The sequence below is a fragment of the Oncorhynchus masou genome, chromosome 25 (genome assembly GCF_036934945.1).
Source record: "Oncorhynchus masou masou isolate Uvic2021 chromosome 25, UVic_Omas_1.1, whole genome shotgun sequence".
NCBI lineage: Eukaryota > Metazoa > Chordata > Actinopteri > Salmoniformes > Salmonidae > Oncorhynchus > Oncorhynchus masou.
In genome coordinates, this window is record NC_088236.1 from 32,678,015 (window position 1) to 32,692,786 (window position 14,772).

General features: G+C 40.4%; 2 protein-coding genes across 3 annotated transcripts; one reads left to right on the forward strand and one right to left on the reverse strand.

Annotated features, from left to right (window-relative positions):
• Positions 1-9,087: 9,087 nt before the first annotated feature.
• On the reverse strand, positions 9,088-12,024 carry LOC135514152 (transmembrane protein 127-like). The gene is made up of 3 exons (XM_064937393.1): positions 11,258-12,024; positions 10,986-11,150; positions 9,088-10,856 (listed from the first exon to the last, which is right to left on the reverse strand). The coding sequence occupies exons 1-3, from the start codon at positions 11,499-11,501 to the stop codon at positions 10,546-10,548; spliced, it is 720 nt and encodes a 239-aa protein (XP_064793465.1). The 5' UTR covers positions 11,502-12,024; the 3' UTR covers positions 9,088-10,545.
• Positions 12,025-12,168: 144 nt separating this feature from the next.
• On the forward strand, positions 12,169-14,566 carry LOC135514151 (probable cytosolic iron-sulfur protein assembly protein ciao1-A). Of its 2 annotated transcripts, none has more exons than XM_064937391.1 (7): positions 12,169-12,575; positions 12,670-12,818; positions 12,909-13,020; positions 13,160-13,248; positions 13,405-13,606; positions 13,700-13,772; positions 13,851-14,566. In XM_064937391.1, exons 1-7 carry the CDS (start codon positions 12,437-12,439, stop codon positions 14,083-14,085), a joined length of 999 nt encoding a protein of 332 aa, XP_064793463.1. In that variant the 5' UTR covers positions 12,169-12,436; the 3' UTR covers positions 14,086-14,566. The 2 variants fall into 2 exon arrangements, with proteins under 2 accessions (XP_064793463.1, XP_064793464.1); XM_064937392.1 differs by having other exon boundaries at positions 13,405-13,597.
• Positions 14,567-14,772: the final 206 nt, after the last annotated feature.

Here is a 14,772-nt window from a genome sequence, read left to right on the forward strand (position 1 = left end):
TGGCATTCCTGCATGATTTTTATAGCATGACATATTGGTGATGGTGAATGCCCAGTTAACCATATGGCAAATGCACAGTGACTTTGAAAGAGTGAGAAACATCACCAAATGGACATTCTGGAATCAACCCTAACGAGCGATGGAGAGGTACCAGAATCACTGCCAAGCCATCCTGAGTTCATCGGGCCAGTCAATTTGGCATTCCTGCACGAATTTTCAGTGACTTTGCAAAAGTGAGAAAACATTTGCAATATGTTTTAACAGTGAGGTACCATCACCAAAAGTGACATTCTGAAATCAACCCAAACGAGTGATGGAGAGGTAGCAGAATCATTGCCCAGCCATACCGAGTTCATCGGGCCAGTCAATTTGGCATTCCTGCATGATTTTTATAGCATGACAAATTGGTGATGGTGAATGCCCAGTTAACCATATTGCAAATGCACAGTGACTTTGCAAAAGTGAGAAAACATAAACAAATGGACATGATGAAATCAACACCACGAGTGATTGAAAGGAACAACAATCACTGCCCGGCCATCCCGAGTTCTTCAGGCCAGTCAATTTTGCATTTCTGAAGGATTTTTGAGCATGTCAAATTTCTTATGACATTTGGCAAAACATATGCCTTATGCACAAGTAAAAAAAAAAACCATTATGATAATAAAATATGACTAAAGTATGTTGATACAGTTCTTATACGTGTGTAATTGACACAAAATTCGAAAAATTTCGAAAAACGGTCCAGAAAGCACTTTTTAGGGGTGTGTGAAGTTTCTTTATGAAATTTAGCAATAGCAATTTTTGACTTTTGACTTCTTATGAAATCATGTTCCAAATGGAGAAAACATATGCCTAATGCACAAGTAAAAAAAAAAAAAAATTATGATAATAAAATATGACTAAAGTATGTTGATACAGTTCTTATACGTGTGTAATTGACACAAAATTCGAAACTTTTTCGAAAAACGGTCCAGAAAGCACTTTTTTAGGGGTGTATGAAGTTTTTTAAGAAATTTTGCAATTATTGACTTTTGACTTCTGACTTCCTATGAAATCATATTGCAGATGGAGAAAACACATGCAATAATGCGCAAGTAAAAAAACTAAAAAAATTATGATATTAAAATTGGACAAAAGTATATTCATACAGTTCTTACACATGTGTAATTGACAAAAGAAGCGAAAGAATTTCGAAAGCACTTTTTTAAGGGGTGATAAGTTTTTGACAAAAAAATCAATTTTTTCAAAATTTGGCTTTTGGATGTTGACTTGGAGTCCATTTTCAATATGAAAAACCACGGTGGAGCGCACGCGCCACCTGTTGGATTTTTGAAGTGTTACAACTGGCAATAGCCATATGGCATTTGAAGTACATTTTGCATGAATCAACGCCGATTTGGGTGGTATTGACCAATGTGTACATGGTTTGTACTCTGCCAATAGTTTGCCATTCATTTTTGTCCAATACAGGGGAATTCCCTTACAGCAGCTAGTGAAACTAACTACTTAGCTATATAGATTACATTCAATTCGGCTCTATTGTGGCTACAGGATCTACATAGCTCTCTCACGACCGTTAGCTAGCCAACCAAGCTAAACTCAAGTCTATCGTAAATCGTTGAGTTAGCGGACGTGGCTAGCTAACTAGCTGTTTTAGATGCTGACCAGACGGGACACTTCGCTTTTTTAGCTAACCTAGATTGCTAGTTAGGTATATAGCAAACAAAAGGGCTAATGTTACGGCACTGAATGATGTTTCCTAAACTTGTTTGGTTGAAGCCATCTGTGTGTGATCGTGAGTTTGAGAGGAGTAGCTAGCTAGTATGAGAGGGAGCGAATGAATGCATCTGGGGAAGAATACCTTAGCCTCACATGGCATCCGATTATCACAATACTGTAATTTATGCATGGCAACACATGATGTCATGACACATTCTTATGAGGTATAGTTAAGCTACATTATCAGTTGTGTGTCTGTCTGAGTTATATCTTTATAGAGTTATATATTTATAGTGGATGATACCTGAGTTGATTCCAGACCAGCTGGACAGGACTTATCAGACTTCAAGAGGAACCAATTTTTAGCTTTTGTCAGGTCACACACGTTTCCACACACAAACCTACAACATGTCTCCGTGTAGCCGAAATGAAATCCGCGAGTTGGCGGTTCTTGCGCCCTATGGCGTTTCAATCAGTGACGTCACTTGATCTGAGACCTTGAAGTAGTGGTTCCCCTTACTCTGCAAGAGCCGCAGCTTTTGTGGAGCGATGGGTAACGATGCTTCAAGGGTGACTGTTCGCGCCCAGGTCGGGGCGACGGGACGGACGTAAAGTCTATATAATTTTTTTTATTTTTTTCACCTTTATTTAACCAGGTAGGCAAGTTGAGAACAAGTTCTCATTTACAATTGCGACCTGGCCAAGATAAAGCAAAGCAGTTCGACACATACAACGACACAGAGTTACACATGGAGTAAAACAAACATACAGTCAATAATACAGTATAAACAAGTCTATATACGATGTGAGCAAATGAGGTGAGATAAGGGAGGTAAAGGCAAAAAAGGCCATGGTGGCAAAGTAAATACAATATAGCAAGTACAACACTGGAATGGTAGATTTGCAATGGAAGAATGTGGAAATACAAATAATGGGGTGCAAAGGAGCTAAATAAACCAATTAAATACAGTAGGGAAAGAGGTAGTTGTTTGGGCTAAATTATAGGTGGGCTATGTACAGGTGCAGTAATCTGTGAGCTGCTCTGACAGTTGGTGCTTAAAGCTAGTGAGGGAGATAAGTGTTTCCAGTTTAAGAGATTTTTGTAGTTTGTTCCAGTCATTGGCAGCAGAGAACTGGAAGGAGAGGCGGCCAAAGAAAGAATTGGTTTTGGGGGTGACTAGAGAGATATACCTGCTGGAGCGTGTGCTACAGGTGGGAGATGCTATGGTGACCAGCGAGCTGAGATAAGGGGGGACTTTACCTAGCAGGGTCTTGACATGGAGCCAGTGGGTTTGGCGACGAGTATGAAGCGAGGGCCAGCCAACGAGAGCGTACAGGTCGCAATGGTGGGTAGTATATGGGGCTTTGGTGACAAAACGGATTGCACTGTGATAGACTGCATCCAATTTGTTGAGTAGGGTATTGGAGGCTATTTTGTAAATGACCGCCAAAGTCAAGGATTGGTAGGATGGTCAGTTTTACAAGGGTATGTTTGGCAGCATGAGTGAAGGATGCTTTGTTGCGAAATAGGAAGCCAATTCTAGATTTAACTTTGGATTGGAGATGTTTGAAATGGGTCTGGAAGGAGAGTTTACAGTCTAACCAGACACCTAAGTATTTGTAGTTGTCCACATATTTTAAGTCAGAGCCGTCCAGAGTAGTGATGTTGGACAGGCGGGCGGGTGCAGGTAGCGATCGGTTGAAGAGCATGCATTTAGTTTTACTTGTATTTAAGAGCAATTGGAGGCCACGGAAGGAGAGTTGTATGGCATTGAAGCTTGCCTGGAGGGTTGTTAACACAGTGTCCAAAGAAGGGCCAGAAGTATACAGAATGGTGTCGTCTGCGTAGAGGTGGATCAGAGACTCACCAGCAGCAAGAGCGACCTCATTGATGTATACAGAGAAGAGAGTCGGTCCAAGAATTGAACCCTGTGGCACCCCCATAGAGACTGCCAGAGGTCCGGACAGCAGACCCTCCGATTTGACACACTGAACTCTATCAGAGAAGTAGTTGTTGAACCAGGCGAAGCAATCATTTGAGAAACCAAGGCTGTCGAGTCTACCGATGAGGATGTGGTGATTGACAGAGTCAAAAGCCTTGGCCAGATCAATGAATACGGCTGCACAGTAATGTTTCTTATCGATGGCGGTTATGATATCGTTTAGGACCTTGACCTTGTTACATTTGCATCATAAATTACAGTGTATTCCCCAGCCTAATCTAGTAACCACCGTCCTCGACTCATCCAGCCTAAAGATACAGGTATACACATCACTGGGACATTGTTATTGCATTATCATGAACAGATATTGCCACCTTAGGTAATGGTGGATGTGTACTGCACAGTTGAGAGGATCCCATGAGTAAGAATTTCACTGCAAGGTTTAGCCTACGATCACATCTGATGTTATTCAGTATAAACCTTGATTTCCATCGAAATCATGAAGAATAATTGTATTGTCTGTGTTTGTATGCTGTGAGGATGACACCATAAGAACAGGCGGGTTCAAGAAGGATGGAAACCTAGAGTTCAACATAGGGCCATTTTCTACAGGAGATACCCAGACACACACATCTGTATTAAAACTAAAACTGAGGGGGCAATAGCACAGACAGAAGGGGTCACCCAAACACGTCATAGAGGCTATAAAGTTGAAGCATTCGTCTAGAAGGATTTCTCACCACCACATATGGTAGTGAGATGAAGTCCAGCCGCAGGTAATGGGACGAGATGAAACCGAGCCAATATTCTCTCTCATTGATTAAACATCTCATCTCAATACATGTTTCTGTTCCCAAAACTAGAATCTGTTATGAACACAGTGCACTAAATTTTATAGACTTGACGCTCTGCCAAAGTAAAACATAAATAAAAAGTTGTTTATAAGTGCCAGGTTGCATTTGTGCAGACGCGCACTTCAGAAGAGGCGTTCCCTAACGGAAATATGCAAATACAGTGGGGCAAAAAAGTATTTAGTCAGCCACCAATTGTGCAAGTTCTCCCACGTAAAAAGATGAGAGAGGCCTGTAATTTTCATCATAGGTACACTTCAACTATGACAGACAAAATGAGAGAGAAAAAAATCCAGAAAATCACGTAGGATTTTTAATGAATTTATTTGCAAATTATGGTGGGAAAAAAGTATTTGGTCACCTACAAACAAGCAAGATTTCTGGCTCTCACAGACCTGTAACTTCTTCTTTAAGAGGCTCCTCTGTCCTCCACTCGTTACCTGTATTAATGGCACATGGTTGAACTTGTTATCGGTATAAAAGACCCCTGTCCACAACCTCAAACAGTCACACTCCATACTCCACTATGGCCAAGACCAAAGAGCTGTCAAAGGACACCAGAAACAAAATTGTAGACCTGCACCAGGCTGGGAAGACTGAATCTGCAATAGGTAAGCAGCTTGGTTTGAAGAAATCAACTGTGGGAGCAATTATTAGGAAATGGAAGACATACAAGACCACTGATAATCTCCCTCGATCTGGGGCTCCACGCAAGATCTAACCCCGTGGGGTCAAAATGATCACAAGAACAGTGAGCAAAAATCCCAGAACCACACAGGGGGACCTAGTGAATGACCTGCAGAGAGTTGGGACCAAAGAAACAAAGCCTACCATCAGCAAGGGCATTGAAGATGAAACGTGGCTGGGTCTTTCAGCATGACAATGATCCCAAACACACCGCCCGGGCAACGAAGGAGTGGCTTCGTAAGAAGCATTTCAAGGTCCTGGAGTGGCCTAGCCAGTCTCCAGATCTCAACCCCATAGAAAATCTTTGGAGGGAGTTGAAAGTCTGTGTTGCCCAGCAACAGCCCCAAAACATCACTACTCTAGAGGAGATCTGCATGGAGGAATGGGCCAAAATACCAGCAACAGTGTGTGAAAACCTTGTGAACACTTACAGAAAACCTTTGACCTCTGTCATTGCCAACAAAGGGTATATAACAAAGTATTGAGATAAACACATTTTTTTGACCAAATACTTATTTTCCACCATAGTTTGCAAATAAATTCATTAAAAATCCTACAATATGATTTTCTGGATTTCTTTTTCTCATTTTGTCTGTTATAGTTGAAGTGTACCTATGATGAAAACTACAGGCCTCTCATCTTTTTAACTGGGAGAACTTGCACAATTGGTGGCTGACTAAATACTTTTTTGCCCCACTGTATATGCTACGAGACAATAGGATCTCGCGCTTGATTTTGACCACCTCCTTGCTTGTTCTGCCCACTAGGCTTCCCTCTTGCTCCCACTGTAAACAACACAGATTAGTAAATATCTTTGGCAATAGTTTCAATTTGAGGTGGCACATTGTTGGCGTTCGCATGCTTCCTAGCCGGAAGTGCATATATTTTTTTATTTTAACTTTATTGAATTAGGCAAGTGAGATTTTTTTTTTCATTTTTCGTTTTAATTTATTTTTATTAACAACAAATCAATACATAAAGCACACGAGGGAACACAAGCATACATAGATTACAAACCATGGCCAATCGAGCTAGGGGGTACAATATCACATTACAATTACACAAGGACCTTAAGGGACATACATATACTTACAATTCTAACAGCTTATTTGTTAGTAAAGCATTTATCTGTCTTAAAATACAGTTCAATTTCTTTTTGTAGGGCACTAAAATGGGGTTTTCTGTTTGTAAATTTACATTTGTGTATATGAAATTTGGCCAAAAGAATAATGAAATGAATTACATGAAAATGTTTCAGCTTATTTCTATTGAATGTAAAGAATTCAAACACTACATCTCTCAACAATAGAGTAAAATCTTCATAAATGTGTTCAATTATAAACCTACTGATGTCTTGCCACAGTTTTCTTACATTCATACAATGCCAAAAAAGATGCAACACTGTTTCTGGGTGGTCATTACAAAAGGAGCAATTTGAGTTGATGTTTTCCTTAAAACTTCTTCATATAGTGGTTGGCAGGATAATATTTATGAATAATTTTAAAGGAAACTTCCTTAATTTTGTTAACAAGTAGGTATGTGTGTGGCAACATCCAAACTTTTTTCCAACAGATATTATCAAAAAATCCATTCCAATAAGGCATGACATAAGGTATAGATACAACATCCTGCTGAAACAAGGATCGTATCGCTCTGTTGTTGAATGGACCAAAAGAGAAACAAATCTTTCCTACTGATGAGTCAACAGGGTCAATAGAAGGTAGGCTCTGAGGGTCAGGTCTTCACATGTTCCTGAATAACAGAGCAACACCTGAGGGAATGGCATCTAAAACAATTGCAAAAGCTACTTGTTCAGAAAATAATTTGTAAAATTCTGATGTAATTCCAACAACACCTGGTGATTTATTGTTCTTTAGATGTTTGATAGACTCTATAATCTCGTCAACTTTGATGGGTTCATCACACTGTTTAGATTCTATATCACTGATAGAGTGAACATTTTTCTGTGAGTTAAAAAACATATCTGTGGATTCCTGACAGTACGTAGAGCTATACAATTTTCTGTAAAAATTGCTACAGTATTTAGCGATTAATTTTTGGTCATTTGTAATAACACCATCAATGTTTAACTTATGGATAGTGTTATTTTCAGAGTGACATTTCTCAAGTCTAAAGAAATAGGATGAATTCTGTTCTCCCTCTTCAATCCTTTTTTCCTAGATCTAATAAAGGCTCCTTCTGCTTTTAATTTATATATATTATCCAGTTTATTTTGTAACTCAATTAGTTCCATCTTCTCCTCCCCCGAGAGGTCTGGTGGGGACCTCTGAGAAAGGGAAATCATCTTAATGATCACCTTTTCCTCCTCAGCTCTTCTGGTCTTAGCAAGATTACTACCATATTTTCTAAGGTATTTGGACGCCTCAAATAGGCAAGTGAGTTAAGAACAAATTCTTATTTCCAATGATGGCCAAACCTGGACAACGTTGGGCCAATTGTGTGCCGCCCTATGGGACTCCCAATCACGGCTGGATGTTACGCGGCCTGGATTCAAACCAGGAACTGCAGTGACGCATCTTGCAGTGAGATGCAGTGCCTTAGACTTTGCGGACCTCGGGAGCCCATATTATGACACAATTTTGTGACGTTTTTGTTCGTTTTGGACTTCAGTAAGTTTTTTTTTCAGCTGCAGAGTTCTTACCACTCTACAAGATCCCAGGAACACCTGAAGATGTGCAATTGTTTTAGATGCCATTCCCGCAGGTGTTGCTTTATTTTTCAGGAACGTGTCAAGGCCTGACCCTCAGAACATACCTAAGATTAACCCTGTTGACTCATCAGTAGGAAAAATGTGTTTCTCTTTTGGTCCATCCAACAACAATTACAAGCCTTGTTTCAGCAGGATGTTGTATCTATACCTCATGCCATGCCTTATTGGAATGGTTTTATTGATCATATGTTGAAAAAAAGTTTGGATGTTGCCACACACATACCTACTTACTGTATTAACAAAATTAAGGACGTTTCAAAAAATCATGAATATTATCCTGCCAACCACTATATGAAGAGTTTTAAGAAAAACACAAATTCAAATTGTACCTTTTGTAATGACCTCCCAGAAACGGTGTTGCATCTTTTTTGGCATTGTATTCATGTAATGAATCTGTGGCAAGACATCAGTAGATGTATAATTGAACACATTTATGAAGATTTTACACTTATGGAGAGATGTACTTCTTGGATTCTTTACCTACGATAGAAATAAGTTGAAACAATTATGTAATTAATTGTATTATTCTTTTGGCCCAATTTCATATTCACAAATGTAAATTTACAAACAAAACACCACATGTTCTTACCTTACAAAAGTAAATTGAACCATAAGACAACAGCTTTTTGAAGATGCTATATCTATTTTAATGTTTCATTTTGGTTTTTCATGCCTTTTGTATCATGCAATTCCATGGGTACTGTGATGTACAAAATCCTAGTTAAGTATTGACAGTGATACTCGACCAACAAAAAAACTAAGAGTTATAAATGTGTGTGTATGTCCCTTAAGGTCCATGTGTAATGTGATATTGTACCCCCTAGCTCAATTGTCCTTTGTATATTATTTATACACGTAGATCTCACACTTGTTCCCCCATGTACTTTTTGTATTGATTTGTTGTTAATAATAATCATTTTAAAAAGGGGTTTTAATCTTAGATTAATTCTGACTATTTTGAGGAAGTGTACTACTGGCTACGGCATCTCTAAATAGAGAAAACCAGTACTATTACCACTTTTTTCTCGTTTTTAAGCGAAGACCTTTTAAGGGAGTATGCGAGCTGAAGCATGCCCCCTTTAGTATCCTTGTGGAGCCGGGTACGAGCCTACATTTACAGTTCTTACATTGAAAGCAATTATCTAAAAGAAAATTGGACAATTTCTTTTTATTTCGAATATGACCTGCTTTTGTATAAACAGTCCACAATACATGTTTACAGACTGATGAAAGTAAAGCAACAATGAGGGGAAAGGCTAAAATAAAATAAACAATAGAGCAACAAATCACCTATGGAATAAGTATATTATTAACCACATTTATAAAAAATAAAAAAAGTAAGCAGTACAGGGCTGAATCTGAACACAAGTTAAGATATGTGTGTGTAAGATTCCATCCCAAATAATTACAATCAGATTCTCACTATCTTGAGGATCAAGGGGGAAGAACTCATGCACAGACAACACACAACTGTCACATAACTCAAGCCAAGTAATCACAAAGTACAATTAAGAGTTGTCAATCAGTTGTGTATATTTAAGTGAAATTACTTAATTTATGAAATTACCAATGCATTGTGGATTGATGATTCTACAATAACGTTCCACCCATTTTCCCCAATGTTAAAATGAGAAAATAATGTTCCTCTAGTTGTCCAACATAGGAACATCTTGAATAACGTCCATTGCAATATGAGACACTTCACATTTCTCATGGTTTTCCATCAATTACTTTCACAGCAATGAGTGCTTAACTCACTAGCCATAATCATGTAAAATAACTAATTGTTTTACTACCATGACAAACCAATTTTACAGAATATTGAAAACCTATTAATTTCCAAGTTCACAACTGCAAGACTAAATTAAAATGCGAAACAGTGCCGTTCATACACATGAAAAGAAATAAACACATTTACCACACCAGGGACAGGCAGTCAATACATAATGGTCCATTTCAATTGAAAAATAAATGTCCACAATTCAGTGTCTGTGTAATCTTGGTGCCTTTTATTAGGTTTAACTGATAAAATGTCAAATAATATTCACATGGCAGGCAAGTCACCAAGTTTTGGATGTTCAGTGGGTATTTAATGCTTCAAACCAAGCGCCAAATACTACTGCCACACTGTGGAACCACGAAACTTTGTTGAAAACTTGACCTTTGTCAAGCCATGACTGTCATACACTGTCATATACCAAGTTGAGTCTCAACCCATATTTGATCATTCAATAACCAGGCATAGACCCAAACCACACAGTGAATTAACACCCCATATGTTACCACTTTCTCTTGCTTTACATGTATGGGTCAAGACCTTAATGCCATTTACATGCAAATTACTAAAAGCTTCAGTGGTGAAAATAAGATTCAAGTATTGAATCTCTGCCATCATAAAAGGAAGCTTTCATGCACTCAAGCACCCACAATCAAGAAATAAGTGTGTTCATTAGTGTGTTGATAAAGGAAAGAAGAATAAGCTATTTGCAGAGAATATCCATTTGGTACAATTATTGGATCACATATCTGTATATGTGTTTGTTTACGAGGCCAAAAGTGGTACTCAGGGAGAAGCCTGGATGTAAGAGAAAGAAGCGGCCGTCTGGCAACATTAAGGCATGTATGCAGGAGGCGGCTGGAACTGGTTGGCAATGTCATAATCAGCAGGATATGTTTCACTGCTCTCCTCCATCTCTGAGAGAAGCTCCAGCGCCTGCTCTTCCTCCTCTGTGGGGTAGTGGCGCAGCAGGTTGGCAGCTGTGGCCAGAATAGAGGCTCCACCAGCCCCCGCCACCAGGTAAAAGCTGATGGCAAAAGTGACGTAGATGAGGGATCCGTGGTACTTCTTGTGCTGCTGCTGTAGTGACAAGATGAGCTCTGAGGCCCAGTAGCAGAACCCGATCACTGTGGCACACTGCAGCACTGAAACCATACAAAATAACAGCAAACGGGAAAATATTGTTTTGTTTCTACCTTGCCTTGCAATTGTTTTCACACTCTTTAGCTGAAAAGCTCATTCCCTCCCCCTTCCACCGCCAAAACCATTCATACCTGTGAGAATGTGTGCAAATGCATATCTGCGGGTGATCTTGAGGGCAGGGTGCTTGGGTCCAAAGACATCCAGCAGGAAAGCTGTCAGGCTGCACAGGATGCCCAGGAAGCAGAATGCAGCAATGACCCTTATCAGTAAGATGGTCTGGGAGTTCATGCAGTAATCTTTAGGAGAAGTTCGTGATAGTTAACACAAACCACAGGTCTTGTAAACATGCCAACGTGATTTCACATTCGGCGCTCGAGCCACTGTTGACAATATCATTACTTACCCTCCATGAGTTTTGGGTCAATGTATCCCAGGACATCAGCCACTCCAAGCTCCTGCCTGGGACACGTCCCTCCATGAACTCGGACCCAAGCTGGTTCAGCCAATGCCGTACATAGAGCCGTGATGGAGAGTGCTCCGGGGAGGGCAGATGCCAGGCTTCGCTCTGGCTGCTTGGGCAGTGCGGTACCCCCTCTCATTCGCCGGCTTCCAGGGACAGTGGCACCAGGTGGTGCATACATTGTCATTCAATTCCCCCTTTGTCTTCAACCAGGACTCAGTGCCTGATGTATATCTATGTTATGTCACTCAAAGGACGGACAGCTTTTGTTTTGACAATGCGCCCTTCCGCCTATGAAATAATCAGCTCACCAAAACCGATAGTGAAGGTCAACTGGTTACATTATTTGTCAAATAAATAAGTTTCATCTGTTGGGTGTGATATGATAAATGACAAAAAAAAAAATAGACCGATAATTTTCAGTGTAACTAGCTAAGATTTCGACCTAGGCCTGTTAGCAGCAGAAGTTAGCTATCTAGTTCGTTTTAGACGTATAACATTAGCTCGCTAAGTATACAATCCTAATTGAAACAGTAACGTGAACTGGCATAATAAATACAATCTTATGATATGATACTTACAATCTGGCCAATAAATGTATCTAAAACGCGAACATCAGGATCTATACTAGCTCTCACGCTAAAAACAAAAACAAAAGGCAGCCAATTCACTAGCTAGCTTCCTGTACAATTGATTCCTTCCTTGTTATTCAGCACAAACCAAGGTACTTTTGTGGTTATTTACCGCCATCTACTGGGTTATTGTGCAGCTACACACCAGAAAACACGCGCAATGTTCACCCTGTACTCATGGGTGCGGTAATGAGCCAGATGGACGTTAGATTGGCAGCCAGCAGTAACTAGATACGAACAGGAAGTAAAAGTAGGAAGTTGAGGTTGAGCGTTTTTGGATTTGGTTGGTAAAAGTATTTACATATACCGGATAACAACATCGTATTTTAAGTGGATATTAGCTATCGTCATTGTTTATGTCTGTATGATATTTGCATTATCTTCTTGGAGATACGGTTTTGTTGGTATCATTCATAGCTACGACTAGTTTGGTGGCTGCACATTGTGCTTATCAGTTGCCAGTAACTGCAAGATAGCAAGCTTGTTAGCAATGAAGGACACTTTGGCCCTTCTACAGAAATTCAACGCGCATCCAGATTCCCGCTGTTGGTATGTTGCATGGAACCCCAAGGGCACATTGCTGGCCTCGTGTGGTGGTGACCGGGCCATTCGGATATGGGGAAGGGAAGGTAAATATCCCAAATCCACTGTGTGAAATCAACCATATCAGAGGCATGTGCCGGTGGGGAAAACAGAAAAAAATGAACCCCTTTGTCTGTGTAGGTGACTCTTGGGAATGCAAGACAGTGCTCCAGGATGGACACCAGAGAGCTGTCAGAAAGGTGGCATGGTCCCCATGTGGAAACTACCTGGCCTCAGCCAGCTTTGATGCCACAACCTGCATCTGGAAGAAGAAGAATGATGATTTTGAGGTGAGTCGTCCACAGACAATTGACCAAATGCTTTGTGATGATAGTAAGATATGGCCCGTGAGAGCATCACACTGTCTCTGTTTCTTTCAGTGCTTGACAGTGTTGGAAGGACATGAGAATGAGGTCAAATGTGTGGCCTGGGCCCCATCCGGTAACCTGCTGGCCACATGTAGCAGAGACAAGAGTGTCTGGATCTGGGAGGGTTAGTGCTGCATTAACAAAGGAATACAATTCCTTGTATTTTTATCACATTACTTGTGTTCCATATAAACATTCAGCTGTTGTGTATCTGTATGTAGTTTTGAACAGTCTGTCACCATGTCTCTTTCTGTCTTTCTCAGTGGATGAGGAGGATGAGTATGAGTGTGTGAGCGTGGTGAACTCTCATACACAGGATGTCAAGCATGTTGTCTGGCATCCAACACAGGAGGTACTGCCTATTTCATACTGTTTCACTTTTTGTACTAAATAGCAGCATTATATAATCCTTTCACACCCCAACACTATTGCAAGGCTTCTCTGGACTAATCGTTTCAGTATTCTGCATTGTGTTTTTACCCACTGAAGTTAAATGTTCTCTACGCAGCTTCTGGCCTCGTGTAGCTACGACAACAATGTGTGTGTCTATAAAGAAGAGGATGATGACTGGGAGTGCAGGGCGACCTTGGAGGGTCACACCTCCACTGTCTGGGGTTTGACCTTTGACCCAAGTGGCCAGAGACTGGCATCGTGCAGTGATGACCGTACTGTGAAGATCTGGAAAGAATGTCAGTCTGGAGGTGGGCAGGGTGAGCAAGATGCTCCATGAATGTGTGAATGATGTAAGGGGAAAAGGTAATGATAAATGCCCATTTAATGCCTGATTTGTTTTTTTACTGAAGGCACAGACACGGCTTGGAAATGTGTTTGCACCCTTTCAGGGTTTCATGGACGGACAGTGTATGATATTGCATGGTGAGCATCCTCTTTATATAAAAAATATTGATAAAATGCAGCCACAGATCCAATTCAGTACTTATTTGTTTTGCTCAGGTGTCCGCTGACCGGTGCCCTGGCGACTGCATGTGGTGATGACGGAGTGCGTGTGTTTAAGGAGGATGAGACGGCTGACCCAGACCAGCCTGTTTTCTCCTTGTCTGCCCATGTACCCAAGGCCCACAGCCAGGATGTCAACTGTATCGCCTGGCACCCCAAGGAGGCTGGGCTCCTTGTCTCCTGCAGTGACAATGGGGAGATAGCCGTCTGGAACTACCAGTCTGAGGTCTGAGAAAATGTACAGTATGCTGGGCCAGTTAGGACTTCCACATCCAGTGTTTAACAGTGCTGAATTTACCTTGTACAATCGAGGGTGCTACCAGCACTGAAAGTCATGTATTTTGTTTCTCTTGGAATATCCTGTTAACTAGATTAGTGGTTAATTGTAACATTAGGTTTCTTGGTCTCATGTGATACTGATAAGACTCCTGCCTGTGCACTTGTTCTGTGCTTCATAAATTGTGGTTTCAAGGATCCCAAATGTGTATTGTCATAATTATGTATTTGAAAAACAATTTACACATATTCCAAAGGCATTTTGTAATATCAATAAAATTGTTATAGCTATTTAATCAAAGTTGAGTGGTTCGGCACATTTGGATGTCTAGGACTGGTGCTCGCTAAATGTTTCCAGAAACGTTGTAAGGGAAAGAAAGCACTGAATTGTAAGCTATGATGGAAAGTGCCTTGCATTAAAAAAATATTACATTATTCGTAAGGATTATTGTCCTCATTTTAAAAGGTAGACTCAGCTATATGTAAAATGCAGTGGGTAAATTTCAGTCCTTTGGCTACCACGTAAGCGCATGAAGCGAACCCATGCACATGCATAGACACTGTGAGAGAGTGAAGTCTTGCACCTCGTTCATCGCAATATCTGCAGTGCTACTTATGGCAACGTCATTACACTTAGGCTACC